This window comes from Zeus faber, assembly GCF_960531495.2.
Source record: "Zeus faber genome assembly, chromosome: 8".
NCBI classification, from domain to species: domain Eukaryota; kingdom Metazoa; phylum Chordata; class Actinopteri; order Zeiformes; family Zeidae; genus Zeus; species Zeus faber.
In genome coordinates, this window is record NC_137195.1 from 18,944,329 (window position 1) to 18,960,527 (window position 16,199).

Below are 16,199 nucleotides of genomic sequence, written 5' to 3' on the forward strand. Positions count from 1 at the left end.
CGGGCGGGTTATCTCCCAAAGAGGAGCCTTTCTGTGTGGAGTTTGCATGTTCTCCCCGTGCTCACATGGGGTTTCCTCCACCTCACGTCAGTAAGGACCCCCCACCAAAAAACATGCACCCATCATCGTCTGACCAGCGATGGACACTTATCACCTGGTCCCCGGGCGCGTCTACGTACGCTGCCCACTGCTCCTGGCTGTGCCCGCGGAGGAAGGACAAGCCAGGATGGGTCAAAAGCAGAGGAGCCATTTCACCGGCCACCATCCAAAGCATGTGCATGTGTGTGTGTGTGTGTGTGTGTGTTGTAGTGTGGTGTGTTGCGTGACGAATAAAGACTGTGTCTTGTTCTTTCTTTCTGGAAACGCACAAAATGCGAAACTATGCACAGGATAAATGACGGGTTATGAGTATGTGGTAAGAAGTTGTGTTCATAATATTGACACATATTCGTGATATTTTAATTCAAACGCAGATTAAAGCGTAAAAGGTGTCGCTCCAGAACGCCAGGTGGCGGCGCCCGATTATCTGGGCCCTTCTGATTGGCTGAGCGACAAGGACCGGAAGTGTCGACAGGTCGCCGGCAGAAGCGGAAAAAAAACACCAAAAAAAGAAACAATAATGGAGGCCGCGGTGTTTATTCTGTCGCTGGTCGACTGCTGTGCGCTGATCTTTCTCTCGGTGTACTTCGTATCCTTTTCTCGGCTGCTCCGAAAGCCGGCTGCGGTGCAATTCTCTCGCCCAAAGCCGAGCCCTTTCAACGGCGTTTCATTTGTTTGTTTTGGGTTGTTTTTTGTTTGTTTTGTTTGTAAGGCTGCCACCGCCGGGGGCAGCCGTCGAGCCGTGTGGGCGGCGGGCTACAAGTGTCAGCCGCGGTCCGACGCTTGTTTTCCCACATGAAACCTCCCGGTTCGCAGAGGCACAAGCGTTTGAACACGACTTAACACCCGGCGCGTCCCCGACAGCGGCGCCGGGTCAGAGGTCCGAGCCTCAATCTGTCTGTTAGGCCAAAACGTTTGACACATACGTGGGGCTGGTCTGCGTAACGGGTGGCGGAGACAGCGCGGCGTAGTAAAGGATGCTCAGCAGTCTCGATGCAACGAAAGAAAGACGCTCAGACTGTAGAGCCTCAACTAAAACCCACGTTATTTCTTTTAACGCGAGTTCAGAAAAGTCAAAATAATTAAAAAAAAAAAAAATGCCCCCAAACTCACGCCCATAAGCTGCACAGTGTATATGCATAGCAGATGCAGGACACTGGGGAATAACGTGATCGCAGTTTCCAATTGGAGTTTGTGAAACCGCCGACCGAATCGGCGGCCGGTCCGAAATGCATCTGGCGGAGCTGATCCAGGGTTTTGAGTGTCCGGGCGGGGTCGTGGGGTGGAGGATACGCCGCGTTGAGAGGGGCACCACCTTAACGCGACGCGCAGATCATCACCCTCTCCGATCTGGAGTGTGACTACATCAACGCCAGGGCCTGCTGCTCCAAGCTCAACAAAGTAAGATCGTCGATCTTTTTTTATTTTCTGTTTTATTTTGTTGTTGTTTTGTTTTTTTTTGCAGCGGCCGTTGGGAATATAATGAACGCGCAATGTGCTTTTTTTTTCTCCATGTAGTCAGTGAATTGACAACTAACCTTTACGACGCATGTTTTGTTTTGTTTTTGTAGACGGGGAGGAGTTAAATACCGTGTTAGCAGGGTTGCCCTGTTGATCGACATGGAGCATGTATTGTGTCATGGTGATTGTCATTACCTTGTTTAATCTATTGGTTCTGACAACCTATGTTTTTTGGGGTTTTTTTTTTTTTTGCACAGTGGGTGATTCCAGAATTCATTGGCCAAGGCCTTTCCACCGTGCTGATGTTGGTCTCCATGCATTGGTTCGTCTTCCTCCTCAACCTGCCTGTGGCGGCCTGGAATATATACAGGTAATGAGATGGCCACCGCCGCTGTGTGGAGCTTTGGGCTCCGGATTCAAAACAAAAGCAAATATTTGAATTATTTTGATTTGATTCAATCCGTTTTGATTCATTACTTAGACTGAACACTGAAATTCAATATTTAGTTTTGGCTTATGAGCACACAATGATTCTCATATATTCAACATTTCTCCAGTGAAAGTACTTAATATATTTTTTTTGGGGGGGGATATTCTCAGTTATGTCAGAGAATACTTTCCCCCTATGGGTGCATCGTTCCCTGGTGTCGTGCTTCGCAGCTATTTGGTTTCTCTTTATCCTTGTTCACCCTTTAGGTACGTGAAGGTACCCCTGGGGAACATGGGGGTCTTTGACCCGACCGAGATCCACAACCGGGGGCAGTTGAAGTCGCACATGAAGGAGGCAATGATCAAACTGGGCTTCCACTTGCTCTGCTTCTTCATTTATTTGTACAGGTGAGAGAGGGTGAGTGAGAGAGAGAGAGTTTTCAATTCATTCCTTCTCTAACCCTGTTTGGCCCTCCTCTTTACAGCATGATCCTGGCATTGATCAACGACTGACCGGTCTGGGATGCTGCTTAACCTTTCGACTCTGGTGATTTTAAACATAGTGTCCTGGTGCGGTTTGCATAAAAGTTTCCAGAACAGCGGCGTTGGGCGGTTGTAGGAGTAAAAGCATCTCATCACCTGTCTTAGCCGAAGAAAAACTACTACCATCTCCGGCAGGATGTAGGTGCAGTCTACACCCGTTGATAGCTGATAAAATGCTGTTACTCCTACGACTAAAAAAAAAAAAAAACAGGACCAAATTTGTGTCACTTTTGAGCATTTTTGGGGCGGTTAGGACTCTGAAACGCTTGATAAACATGGGGCCCATGGAGTCCTGTTCTTCAAACGTAAACTTTATGCACACGCGTCGTGGGCCAGAGCCAGAGCAGCGTCACACACTACCACTGGATCCAAACCTTCACAGCTTCCCCTCTTAAAGAAACGTAATGTTGGTTCACAAATGAAATGTCATCTTACGTGTGTGTGCCTGTGTGTGTGTGTGTGTGTGTGTGTGTGTGTGTGTGTGTGTGTGTGTGTGTGTGTGTGTGTGTGTGTGTGTGTGTGTGTGTGTGTGTGTGTGTGTGTGTGTGTGTGTGTGTGTGTGTGTGCCTGTATTTAGTGGGTGGGTCTCTGTGTGTTTGCGTAGGTTTTTGTTCATAAGGGTCACAGGACTGCAATGCACTACACTGTTCATCCATTGCATGGACTAGTTCTTGTGTCATGGAGATGGCTTTGACCGCGCCAGCGATCACAGTTTGTCGCTGGGGATCTTTTGCTCAACGTCCAGCGTGCTTCAAAGCAATCAGCTCTCCCTAAATCTATTTTGCCAAAATCTGTCTTTTCTGCTCTTCTCTTTGAACTCAAGTGGACGACTTTCAAAACTTTTGAACTTGAGGTCCCTCTAGTTAAATTTCCTCATCTTTTTATCAAAAATTGAGTTTTAATTCGGGTTTAAGGAGCAGCTATATCAAATGGTGGATATACAGTATTTCTTAAATTACTTTACCGCTACACTCCCGACAACTCATGTTTACTGAATATTTTTTTTTTATTTTTATGAAATGCTGTGTGATTATTAATAATCTGTCATCCTCTCTGGTCGAAGGTTCATGTTTTTTCTCGTATGAAAGGATTCTCAGGGGAACGTATGCAACTTGGAGAATGCACCGTCACTCCAGTGTGCGAAAACCGTTTGCATCAGTATTCAGAGAATCAAGGCAATGTGCTTTTGTGAGGAACCCATTTGGCAGATGTTTGCTGTTTCACTGCAAATGTGTTTGTTCATCCTCATTTCTGATTCACACTTTGTGTCATGGTTGAAATCTATTCCATTTTGGAAATGGCGTTTCATAAATAAACTTGAAAATCAAATGCATGTTTTAATAAAAGAAAATACACATTACACTCACCATACTCTGCAAAAACAAAAGCTTTTCATAAATTATCTTTTGCTCTTCAGAAAAGGATGAACGAAAGACCCGCTCTGAATTCATGAAACCCCGGAGTCATAGGCCATCTGTGTGTGTGTGTGCGCACCCGAACAGGAAAAAAACTAGTAAAACATTGGTCACTAATTGGTGGAGATATTTAGCATCTTCCCAAAACCGTGCATTTTCTGAGGGCAGAGATGCTGTTATGTCCTGTAGTTTATGAAAACGTTTTTGGTTGGCAAACCTTATTAAAAATATCAATATTCAACACAACATTCACATATGACACAACTTCACATATATTAACTTTTTTTTTTTTGTCAATGGTGACAGACCAGACAGACAGAAAACAATCGAGTTCCCATTTAAAACCCTGAATGCTTTATTGAAAATATGCATACATGACACTTCCCCTACACAAAGACACAGAACAATCACCTTTAATTAATAACACATTTAAATGTAAAATGAATTCTGGCAAACCTTGTTTTTTTTTGTTTTTGTTTTTCAAATTTGCCAATGACCCTTCACAATAAGCGCCCCAAAAAAATACTAGGACGCAAAACAAAAGCAGAACCTAATAAACCACGTGTTAAGTGTTTGATATCGTCTTGTGAGAGTGTACATCTATGTGGGGGTGTGTTCCGTGAAGAGACTGAGGGAGAAGCTGGTGGTCCGACCCCTAGACAGGCACGCGTCTAACGCAGTGGAGGGCCGTTCTCAGCCGCAGGATACACATGTACGATACATGCCATAACACAGATTTCACAGCAGATTACATAGAACATCATATCCGGCGGGGTTGACTCTCCCATGGACACACGCTTTGTACAAGTTCATATTAGAATAAAACACACACGTGTACAAAATGTGCAGTGGGGTCGACAAAAAAATAGAACTCCACTTAGAATGATAAAAAGGGAAAAAACTTGACAAAATGTACGTGGTCGTCTGTAAAACATAACTCAGCATAACTTGGGGAAAAAAAAATCTAATCACACAAGTACGATTTATTTTGTTTTTTAAATAAAGCTCAGCTGGGGAGATGGGAAATTGTCTAGCAGAAATAAACATACAATTTTAGATGTGGTTGGAGGAGGTAACACACTAAAGGCAAGGGTTTTGGGGGCACCACAGTGGCTTACACACAAATTAGACCGGTATCCTGAAAACAAAACAAAAAAAAAACAGCACAATCTTTATCGACCCTCAGTGCGGAGATGAGGGTTCGACAACCGAGTAAAATAGGTAAGAGATAATTCATTTTGACGACTCTAGTTCTTTACAAACCACAAAAAAAACTCTTCCCCAAAAAAGGCAGCTTACCCTAAGTACATGCACGAGGAGGTGAAGCGGGGACACACTGCATTAAGGGGAAACACCTTGTCTTACGCAAGCCTACACAACACGCCCCCGCCACCCCGCCAACCATGAGCCCCCAAAAAGCCTAAACCAGCAAAAAATTAAAAAGAAAATAAAAACACATTAGATGTAACTTGTTAAAAAAACCAAGGAGCAAGAAATAAACTAAACATTTCCAATATTCTCTTCGGTGGGTGTGACATCCATTACATCATGTTAAAAGTCTTGCAATTAAAATCTGTCTAAGGTCCAGGAGGTGAAAAAAATAGATGTATGCATATATTTATATATAGATTTTTTTGTTGTTGTTGTTGTTGTTGAAACTACTCTTCAAATGATGATCGAGCCATTCACACGAAACTTAAAGCTGCATCACAGAATAACAAAATCCTATTCGCCGTGTGTCGCAGCAGCCTAGAACTACTCAAACGGACTAGGTAGAATAAATAACATTGTCGACAATAAATAATAAAAGATGAGGAATTTGCATTTTTGGACGCTTTGTTTCGGTGGTCCGGGGGTGGGTGTGTCACCGTGGACAGGACGGGAGTCGATTCAGCGAGAGAGAGAGAGAGAGAGAGAGAGAAAGAGAAAGAGAAAGAGCGCTGTGCGCGGTTCATCAAAGCTCAAATGTATTCATTTTCCCACCCCCAGCCACAGCCCCCGTGGCAACGTCACGGCCTTGCCAAACCCAAACAGCACCAGTGGCCCAGCCTCCTGGAGGCAGCCGTTTGGAAAACTTAAAAGACGGTCTCTCGGCTTCATCCGTTTTCAAAGAGTCTGTTACATAGTGTCCTCTCTCTCTGGGTCACCATCAGCTGTCCATGCTGGAACTTTCTGTAAGAACAGAGGTAGAAGGTTGGGTTTGATATTTGGAATACTTTTTCTTTCGGGCAGTTTATTTCCTGGAGCAATTAGAGGAAAACTGTGCGGGATTTGGCTGCATTTCTTTTTTTACCAATTGTAACTAAGCTGAACACAGAGAAGATAAAAACAAAACCACCCTCTACCATCATTTAAAATACGGGATCATTCTAGAACAAGAATAAAAAGTAATAATTCACATTTGTAATTACCTATATACCCATAATTATATTTTATCATGTGCATACCATCACGTTTCAATTTTCTATATTTTTATGTATCCATTTTGTTTACTTTTTTTAATTCTCCTTTTTCCAGACTGTTAAGCTTTTTTTTTTTTTTGAGTGCTAATCCCCTCTAGTGAAATGCACCAAACCTCACCATGACAAATGACATGACAATAACCAGATTCTGACTCTGAATAAACCGGGGCTCGGCTTTTGGCACAAGCTTGGCTTTGTCTTGGCTGGGAGTTAATGATCAAAAATAACAGCAAATCCTAGTTCTCCGTCTTTACCATGTATTCCCTCTGCGTCCTGGACGTCCAGGAAGGGCGCGGGCCCCCAGATGCGGACGGTCCCATCGTCGGAGGCGCTGGCCAGCAGGCCCGGCAGGACGGGGTTCCAGCTCACGCAGTTGACGGTGCGGGTGTGGCCGGTCAGCTCTGCGATGGGCAGCTCGCTGCGCCTGTGCCAGATGTAAACTTTGTGGTCTGCAGAAGGAGTCGCAAAGCTTGTTAATTGTTATTAGAATGGAAAAAAAAGGTCAAACATTATGCAAAAAAAACCCGAAAAAAAACCAAAAAACAACACACGGTGATCGGTGACGGTGGTCTTGCCTTCACTCCCACTGGCTATGAAGTCTTCGTTGTGTCCTCCGAAGCAGGAGTGGATGGTGTAGAATCCCTGGGTCACGCCTTGGTACTTCCTGACTAGAACGCGGTCCTGCAGGTCCCACAGGTGCACTCCCTGCACGGAATATCACCAAAAGTTCATTTACGTGGCAGACAGAAAGATTATTATTGTGTTAAAATGTTTCACTTTTAACACATATTTTTAACTGCCATTCTTAAAGAAACAGACATTCAGTGTATTTGTGTGATGCATTTTCTCCTCTATATGCTATCTCCATTGTTTGGTGGCGGGGTCCGCCTTTCCCGGCGAGAATGCAGAGATCGGGATTTTCAAAGTGAGCATAGCTAGGCTGTGATCAGTACACCGTCGTTATTGATCATTGAACCTTCACAAAGAAAGAAGAGAAAATATCCTCACCACCTCTAATGACCAGAGGGAAAAAAACGTATATTTATGAACAGAAGTCGGCAAACTTTGGAGAAAAGGATCGGACTGTCTAAGAGCGAAGACAAGGGTAAGCCCAGATGTTTAAAAAAAACAACCCAAAACAAAAAGTGGAGTCGAGTGGAATTCTGGGACGTATATGATCCCCCCACATAGAAGACGTGAATGGATTACCACTTTAAAACACCAAAAATCTTCGGAACAATCCACGGCACAAAGACCCAGACGGCTCACCTGAGTGGCGACATTGAGCAGCGCTAACCTCCCGTTCTTTGAAACAGTGAAAGACATGATGGGATGGTCCTCTTGCACTCTGCGAAGAAGACAAAACACACAAAACCTCAAATCGATGGGCGGTTATTTCCCACGGGTCGCGGTGCCGGCGAACCTCCCGGATTCCTCACATGTTTCTGTCCGTCAGGTCCTCGAAGTTGTAACCCCGGATGCGTTGGTGTGTGTCGGATGCGAGCACGGTCCTGCCGTCGCTGAGGCACCACAGACACTGGACCCGCACCCCCTCCCAGGAGTCCAGGAGGTTTCCATCCAGGTCCTGGGAGGAGGCAAGGCGGGCGGGGGAGCAATAAGAAAAAAAACAAAAAGACTACGACCCATCCTGGTTCGTGATCACAAATTGAAAGCGACACGGTTGGAATGGCACAGCGGTATTTTGTCTGAGGAAACGCTGATGCTCCACCCGCCTGAACCCAAACGGCGGCACATAAGGGCGCTGGATGGCGTGAACGACACTCACACACTGATAGAACTGGCCTCGCTGCCCGCCGGTGACGAAGCGCTTGCCATCTGGGTTCCACGCCACGCTGGTCAGACTGTCCTCGTGCGACTGCGACATCTTGGTTCGCAGCTCCCCCGTCTGGACAGTGAAGACAAGAGGCAAACCGTCACGTAACACGCCTGGCGGTGTTTTGTACGCTTGGCTTCTCTGTTTGTTTTTTTTTCGTTTTCTCCCCCTTTCAGAGCCTCGCTCCACTTCCTCGGGCCTTGAGGTTACCTGGACATTCCACAGCCAGAGCTCAGAGCAGTCGTCGGGGCCGCAGGCGATCAGGTAGGCGTCGTCGGGGCTCCACGCCAGGTAAGAGACGCCGTAGGCGTGGCCCTCCAGGGTCTTCATCAACTTCAACTGGTGGGTCTCCTGTCGCCACACAGCAACAGAGATAAGACGTCTCCCATTACACTCCCTGTTTATCTTCGTACACCCATCACTGCGTAAGTCGGTGCTCTGGTTACCGTGTCGACGTGCCACACGATGACCGTGGTGTCTTTGGAGCCCGTCGCCAGCTTGGTGCCGTCGTTGGAGAACTTGCAGAACCACACTTCGTTGCAGTGCTCGGTGAGGATCTGCTGAGTGTAGCAGGGAAACTGTTTCCTAAGGATAAGAGCGGAAATTTAGCAAGGGGTCCGAAATTCCCACGTTCGGTGACGCGTTTCAAATCGAAGCGAAAGGTTGTTTACCGGCTGCAGGCGTGGTCCAGGAGGAGGGACACCGAGTCGAGGCCGCTGTCCAGCTTGGTGTTGTGGTAGAGGCAGCGCTCCCTCTGCAGCTCCACCGCCTGCCTCAGCAGAGTCTGCAGCCTGCGAGGGGGCAGCATCACCGAAGGGGGCAGGTACGCTGGGTGGGCCGAGATAGCAGAAGAGGGGTTTTTTTAGACCGGATTCTATGGAGACATCCAATAATATCTATTGCGTGCGAAGCTGCTCTCACTCTGTAGCTTGTCCAGTAACTTGGTGCGCGACGCCATGCCCTTGCCTTCCCACTCGGCTTTGGCGTGGAGGTCCTCGGCGTGGCTGCACATCAGGTACCTGACAGAGGGAAGACACGGCTTTACCCAGTGCTACTCGTATTTCAACAGAGGTCAGAGTTATTGTCAAATTTAGCTGAAGTTTTGGAGAAAAAAATGCTGATTCTGTTTCTGGCGTTGACAGCAAATAAGAATATCTTACTATAAAGCAAGGAATCTGTGCGTCTGTATGGCCTTCGATTATCTCGCCAACCGTTCATCCGATCTACTCCACACTGGGCTGGTGTATTGCTGGGGACCCAAGGACGTGCAGTGTCCAATTTGGTGCAATTTGGACACGCGACACGTTTAATATTAATACTTTCAATAGAAAATGAACAGCGGGCCAGCAGGGGGCGCTTCAGGGCTCTGCAACTGAGTCACAAAGAGTCTTTCCCCGGTGTATGACTTTTAACCGGCAACTTCATCTTCCATTGTGGAACACAGGACTGAATCATTGACATTTTGTGAATCTGTGCAATTGAAATGTCTTCGTGAACAGGCATGCACTAGTATCTATAAAGAGAGGGAACAGGAGACTAGGATTGCTAGTGGTAAACTTCATAGTAAATCTATCGTTCCATGGAAAGTATAAGCTGGTGAATTTAGTAATTATTACCACATTTGAATAAAAAATAAATAAAAATCTTAAAATTATAACAATGAACTTATTTATTGAAAAAAAACAATAAAAAAAAAATAATAATAAAAAACAAAAAAACAACGACGGGGCAATGCTAGATCTTGTAGCATGTTTTGGATATCCCCAATTAAGTGGAACGAACACACACACACACACACACACACACACACACACACACACACACACACACACACACACACACACACACACACACACACACACACACACACACACACACACACACACACACACACACACACACACACACACTTTGTGCCAATCACAAATATTATCTCACTGTGATTTGTGCCCTTTCTCACTCGAGGTTGATGCGAAAAAATTGTAAAAATCTCAATTGACCTCTTCAGTGAACATGCTTCTGTCTTCTCTGTTATTTCCAAAGTGGTGGTGTTCATTTCCACGCAGCACTCTTGAGCGATCGTGAAGCGATCCGGTTGTCTTTGTGACGGTGGCGCAAAAATTGTCTATTGCCACTTTAAGTTAATAAGAAAATGAATATCCAGTGGACCAAAACCAAAATGCATGCTCTGTTGAGAATGTGGGCAGACGAAGTGATTCACAAACAGTTCACCTCACACTCCTTCTCCATCCCACCCGTAAACAACTCCCTGAAAGTGTCAAACGAGCGATTAGCATTATGTACCGAGCGCAGCAGAATAACGGCTGAGCGTGGCATCATGTTACTATAGCAACACCGTAGCACAGTCCTGCTCGCTGAGTGGAAACACACCGGGAAGCAGCCGGGGCTTCACTGGGCTCAGCCCTGCGTGGCACAGCACTGAGCAGCAGAGATGGGACAACAGAGCCTGACACAGAGACGTCCTCAGAAAGGACAATGAGGATGAGGACACGGCCGCCTGAGAGGAAGAGCTTTCTTGTTGTATAGTCACAGATGTTCAATTAAAAAATATACAAAGTAAAGAATCAACTCATTTAATTAAAGTTAGACTTAAAACGATGTTTTCCCCCCCGACTGTCTTGTTTCTATTTGTACTAGAGTTTGCAATTATGTCTGAATAAAATATGGTAAAAGGTTTATGTTTTGATCTGCATAGATAACAGATAACCCATTTATTACCATTTTATTCCTGTTAATTTCCACATAAAGTCCCAAGCAAAATTTCCACCTTTGAAAATGTTGCCCAACATTTTGCAACCCGACGAGACGTTTCAGATTCGTATTAGAGCTGAACGATTTGGGAAAAATAATCAAAAACGCCATTTTTTTAGACCAAAATTGGAATTATGATTTAGTATGTGATTTTTTAAAGTTTTTTATCTTCAGTATCATTCACTAAACACACGCAATAAATCTTTCTATAGTATGACTAACGCAACATTGGATACAGTCAACATATAAACTGCTCTTTCCTGTCGGCCAGGCCTATGATGAAATGAGATTGATATGAATAAAATATCCTTATTTAACTATTGAATTGTAAAAAGAAAAACCTTCAATCACAGAAGAATATTGACTCATTGATTTAACTTCAAGCCTTGTGATTGTTCGAATCTGAAAATTAACATTTGAAAAATATGCGTTGTTTCAGCACGAACGGCTGTTTTTGTTGGGGTTTTTTTTACATCCATGCGCTTAGGGACAGCTTTATGCTCATTAAATTAAAAAAAATTAAAAAAAAGGTATAAAAAAAAAAAAAAAAAAAAAAAACAAACACTCAGACGCAGTGTTCTGGAAGAGGCCCTCTCCTGACTCTACGGGTGTTGCGGGCTCTGCCAGCAGCACACGCCGCACAGCAGCCTGAGCCGCAGCCTGGGCCGGAGCAGCGGGTCTCACTGAGCAGCGGGCAGAAGGTGCGGTTAAAACAATCGCGACAGGCGGGGCTGGTAAGAGTCAGGGAGAAAGTGACCCCATTATGGGTGGTTTAATTCCATACACACCTGTGTCGTTCCATAAGGAGACATGAAATAAATGGGGAGGGAGACAGATCACCACCGCCCCGCCCCCCCGGGATGGCGTGCTGGGCCGCTGCCTATCTCACCTTTAGAAAGAGCCAGCCATCGACAGCCCTATTGGTTAGATCGTGTAACATTCAAAAAAAAGGCTTTATTTATTTATTTATTTGGGTTTTTTTAGTCTGTGATTTTGTGACTTGAAAATTGCGTTCTATTAAAATTCCGATGTCGGTTTGAATCTTGATTAATCGTTCAGCCCTTATTTGTATTGTATTAAAAAAATGGCAATACTTCCAAATGAGGGTGGTGGTCAGTGTTGGTAACTCACCCACTCAGGATGTGGATGCGCTCCGTGTTGTACTTGAGAGGCGTGAGCTCGGCTCGGAGCACCTGCAGCGCCTCCAGAACCTTCCCGTCCTCCAGGTACTCCAGATACTTCTGCTGCAGCAGCAGGAACTTCATTCGCTACGAAAGGAGACAAAGGCAAAAAGTGTGGATCGCATCTACTGCATGAATACGTTTGAAGAGCCTTTACTTAAACTTCGACTAAACTTACCACAATGGCACTTGGAGAATGCATCAACGCTTTCAGCTCATTGAGGTCACTCTCAGCCTAAAGGAAAAGATCACATCAATTATTTCTTGGTACTATTTATTACTATTTTCTACTAACCTGTGAGTAAATACAGGTATATCATGTAATATCACACCAGGTATGTCAGATTCTGTCGTAGCATTCCTCCAATTATAATTATATATTATTATTGTATATTATAATTATAGACAGAGCTGCAGGCAGCAGTGCATGGGGTCCAGGTTAGTCGCAGTAATCTAACTATATCTAATCTAACTATAAAGGAAGGAATCTGTCTGTCTCTGGCGGGCGTATTGCTGGGGGCCCAAGCACGTGCAATGTCAAATTTGGTGCAATTTGGACACGTGTAATATTAATAATCTCTAATGAACAGTGAACAGCCCGCCAGCAGGGGGCGGGGCTTTAGGGCTCTGCGGCTGAGTCACAACGTCTTTCCCCCGGTGTATGACCTTAAACGCTGGTTTAATCTTCCATTGTGGAACACAGGACTGAATCGCTGACATTTTATTAAACTGTGACATTAAAATGTCTTAGAAAGTCTTACATATTGAACGGCCATGCACTTCAGTAGTTTCACCAATGGCAATAATGGGATCAATTGAAGACAGTTCAATTAAACGTGGTTATTAAGGCAATGTGCTTTAAGGAGAACAAAACAAAAACGCCTCGGTCGTACCCTGCACGTGTATACCAACTTGGTTGATGATGTCACAATGTGCCCTGCTCCACTACTTCTGGTTCCTTCCAAATATTCAGAAAAATTTCGCAATTTTTTTCCCATTTTTTCCTTAGTACCCCTACATTAAACTTGGACCACAGCATGTCTGGACTGCCCCCAATACAATTTATTGGTTTCATGCCCGTGAGTTTCACGGTTTCTGAGCGCCAGGCACCTTCAGCCAGAGAATGGCTAGAAGAAGAATAAAAATCGGAACAAAAACAATAGGGCTCCCGCACTTCCTTCTAGACCCCTAATAATCCTAAAGTTATAATGGAGCCACCATTCATAGCAAATTCAAACAGTTTAATCACAATGTTGATTAACTGATAGTATAATATGTGATTAAGCTGCACCATGGAATTTATTTTTTTGCAACATCTTTGCAACTTTAAAAAATGTTTATAGATTAGTGTCATACAGTTCAATGCAGTAAATATTCAATGTAGTTTAGCGGGGAAAACTATTTTGTCTAAAAAGTATAACAAAGGTCCTTTCAGAAAACATGAAGTGGACAGTAGTTGAAAGTATCTTCAGTAATTGCGCTTTAAGTTTTAAAATATCTGATATTATGATAATGTAATTTATAATATCTGTCCAATCTCAAATGTCAGGAGAGAGACCTGGCTGACACCCCCAACTAAGTTAAACTGTCACAACTTGAAGTAATAGCCTAAGCACAACTCAAATATCTTGACATGTAACTGTCTGAACATATTTCTGACTGCAACGAGAGCTTCTCGTCTTCTGAAAGGACTTTTGTCATGGTTTTCGGGGGACTTAATTGTGAAACTGGCTCAAAAGGCAAATCTGTCTCAATCGCTCCCATTTACACTGGAGATTTGCGATAGGCAAATCTTTCTCCATCCGGCTAAGACAAGGAAAAGGATTTACCTCAATAATTTAGGAATATCCTTTAGCAGGAGTACAATGTGTAAATCAATGACTCGAGATGATTCCAAGCACAGTCAATCATCAGCAGTTCAACACATTGATTTGAAACGTAATCCACATGGACACAACTACAGGGGTTTCCTAGACTCATGGATACATTTTCAGAAAAACAAACTTGACCTTGTCCCACTCTCCTTCCATCACGTGATTCCGGAACTTGGTAGCAGAGGGATGCTCCAGCCTGCAGCCGGACTCCTGCATGAGCAGGTCCACCGTCTGACTGCAGACAATTATAAAACATGTGGTTGGAGAAAACCTACGCAATAGTCTATGTTGCATGTATCGGAAACCAAATGTTACGGCACTGTTTCATATTTCATACTACTGTTATTAGTGCGATGCCACATTGTCTGTAATACTGCGACGCTATCAGATCAGACTATAGATATACTAATACAACATGGCTATACAAATATTTTTCATCAGATAGTTCCTAGTATATTATTGCTACACACTGCTTTATGCTATTTCTACTTTACTTCGGCACAACTGCCACTTAATAGTGCTAATCCCTGTTAACTTTTGTGGATAGGTGTACATGATAAAAATTATATATATATATATTTTTTTTAGACTGAAAATAATACACATAGGGGCGTTAAAATCTCACCACTCTAATCACTGCTGATATGCACTCTGTTGTACTCTGTCCCAAGTACCAAACACTGTGTGTATGTATGACCATCTCACATTGTGACTTGATAATTACGGGTTAATTAACCTGCTCGTGTCCAATTTTCCTGACTCCCCTCCCTATCGCTCAACATCCATGTGGTTAATAAGACCCGATTCCTCCATAGATCTCAGCGACCAGGGCTTTGTGACACAACACTCACTTGAGCCCCAGGTCGTGCAGATGCTGACCGATCAGCCTGATCACGTCCTCCTCGGACTGAGACAGCCGCTGCTTCTTCTTCTTCACGGTGGAAGGGACCTCGGAGGGGGTCGGGCCGTTGTTGTTGTTGTTGTTGGTGACAGAGTTGCCATTGTTTGTGACCGAGACGACTCCGTTGGACGACGACGACGACGAGCCGCCGTTCTGCGCACCGTTCCGACAGGACAGCTCCGGGTCTGGCTCCTGTCCGGCTCCGTTCGCCTGCATGTTACGGACGGCGACCTGGGCGGCGGGGGGGGTTGACACTCACGATGCGGGTTCGATAACTCGATGACTGATCCGACTTTAAACCCCAACCCCTGAACCAACCGCCGCAGGAAGGGCCGCGCTGACCCAGTTGCAGCAGCCGGAGCTTCCCCCCCCCCGCTCCTTCTGCGTCTCGAGTCTCGGGTGTTTCTTCCGCGACAGTTCTTCCGGCTGTCCGGGCGGACGTTTAACTCAGCAGCATCGTGTAGTGGTGCTCGATGGATACATTGGCGTTGTCGGTGATTATGTAAGCCGTGTTTGGCCTCGTCGGTCGGCGCTCCGCAGCCCCGCAGCCCCCTGCTCCGCTTGTTATTGTTGCTCTCCGACAGCTGCAGCCTTGTTATGGAGCTGGCCCGGTGACGTCGCCGGAAATTCCAGCACGTCTATGTCGTCCGGGTCGCCGCGCGAAGCGCTAGGTGGCGCTGCCGCTTTTGAAAAGTCGCCGCAACCAACGTTTGCGTTGACGTTATTTATTTTATTTCATTTTTTTAATGTATTTATTTACTCCATTTTTTTGTTTATTGTGGCTGGACATTGAATGGATCGGATTTTTAAAAGAAAAGTAAAGACCCCGCCTAGTCAGTCAGTTCATTTCATAAACAGTGAAAGCAAATTGAGATGCTGCAGCAACAGGACGGACTACTTGCCAACGCCGTGTCTGTTGACTTTTGCTCTCGCCTTCACACTTTACGCAAATCCCATTTGACGGTAATGCACATGCGAGCGATTCATGAACGTTTTGTCTGATTTGAGATGGGTTAGCTCAGGTGACGTGCAAGAGCTCTCCGAGCGAATCTGTGCCAAACCTGTAGGCGACTCATTAGTCTGAGGACATTTCGATGTCCTTCATTTAAAGGTGCAGTGTGTATCAGAAGAAGCTACGGTGGCTACACGCCAACATTAGCCAAATAATGCTAAAAGGCTACTTTATTCTAGGCATTCACTGTGATAGCATTGGCAGGATATAGTTTTT

The 16,199-nt window shown here is 44.9% G+C and overlaps 2 protein-coding genes across 3 annotated transcripts; one reads left to right on the forward strand and one right to left on the reverse strand.

Moving 5' to 3' along the window:
* The first annotated feature begins 601 nt into the window (after positions 1-601).
* cnih4 (cornichon family member 4) lies at positions 602-4,047 on the forward strand. Its single transcript, XM_080006150.1, has 5 exons — positions 602-688; positions 1,432-1,500; positions 1,818-1,930; positions 2,257-2,397; positions 2,475-4,047. The coding sequence occupies exons 1-5, from the start codon at positions 620-622 to the stop codon at positions 2,500-2,502; spliced, it is 420 nt and encodes a 139-aa protein (XP_079862276.1). The 5' UTR covers positions 602-619; the 3' UTR covers positions 2,503-4,047.
* A 237-nt stretch (positions 4,048-4,284) lies between these two features.
* wdr26a (WD repeat domain 26a) lies at positions 4,285-15,509 on the reverse strand. 2 transcript variants are annotated; one of them, XM_080006016.1, is made up of 14 exons: positions 14,922-15,509; positions 14,206-14,305; positions 12,375-12,431; positions 12,147-12,283; positions 9,165-9,262; positions 8,915-9,071; positions 8,690-8,828; positions 8,454-8,594; positions 8,196-8,315; positions 7,849-7,994; positions 7,679-7,757; positions 6,985-7,114; positions 6,664-6,858; positions 4,285-6,119 (listed from the first exon to the last, which is right to left on the reverse strand). In XM_080006016.1, exons 1-14 carry the CDS (start codon positions 15,185-15,187, stop codon positions 6,097-6,099), a joined length of 1,788 nt encoding a protein of 595 aa, XP_079862142.1. In that variant the 5' UTR covers positions 15,188-15,509; the 3' UTR covers positions 4,285-6,096. The 2 variants fall into 2 exon arrangements, with proteins under 2 accessions (XP_079862142.1, XP_079862141.1); XM_080006015.1 differs by having other exon boundaries at positions 6,961-7,114.
* Positions 15,510-16,199: the final 690 nt, after the last annotated feature.

Bases quoted from the DNA above. Each gene is read 5' to 3' on its own strand.
- cnih4 (XM_080006150.1), top strand. From the start codon at position 620: ATGGAGGCCGCGGTGTTTATTCTGTCGCTGGTCGACTGCTGTGCGCTG. The intron at 689-1,431 runs GTATCCTTTTCT...CGCGACGCGCAG, and splicing joins TCTTTCTCTCGGTGTACTTC to ATCATCACCCTCTCCGATCT. The intron at 1,501-1,817 runs GTAAGATCGTCG...TTTTTTGCACAG, and splicing joins GCTGCTCCAAGCTCAACAAA to TGGGTGATTCCAGAATTCAT.
- wdr26a (XM_080006015.1), bottom strand. From the start codon at position 15,187: ATGCAGGCGAACGGAGCCGGACAGGAGCCAGACCCGGAGCTGTCCTGT. The intron at 12,432-14,205 runs GTCAAGTTTGTT...CTTTTCCTTTAG, and splicing joins TGGAAGGAGAGTGGGACAAG to GCTGAGAGTGACCTCAATGA. The intron at 7,115-7,678 runs GTGAGCCGTCTG...TATTCCGTGCAG, and splicing joins TGCTCAATGTCGCCACTCAG to GGAGTGCACCTGTGGGACCT.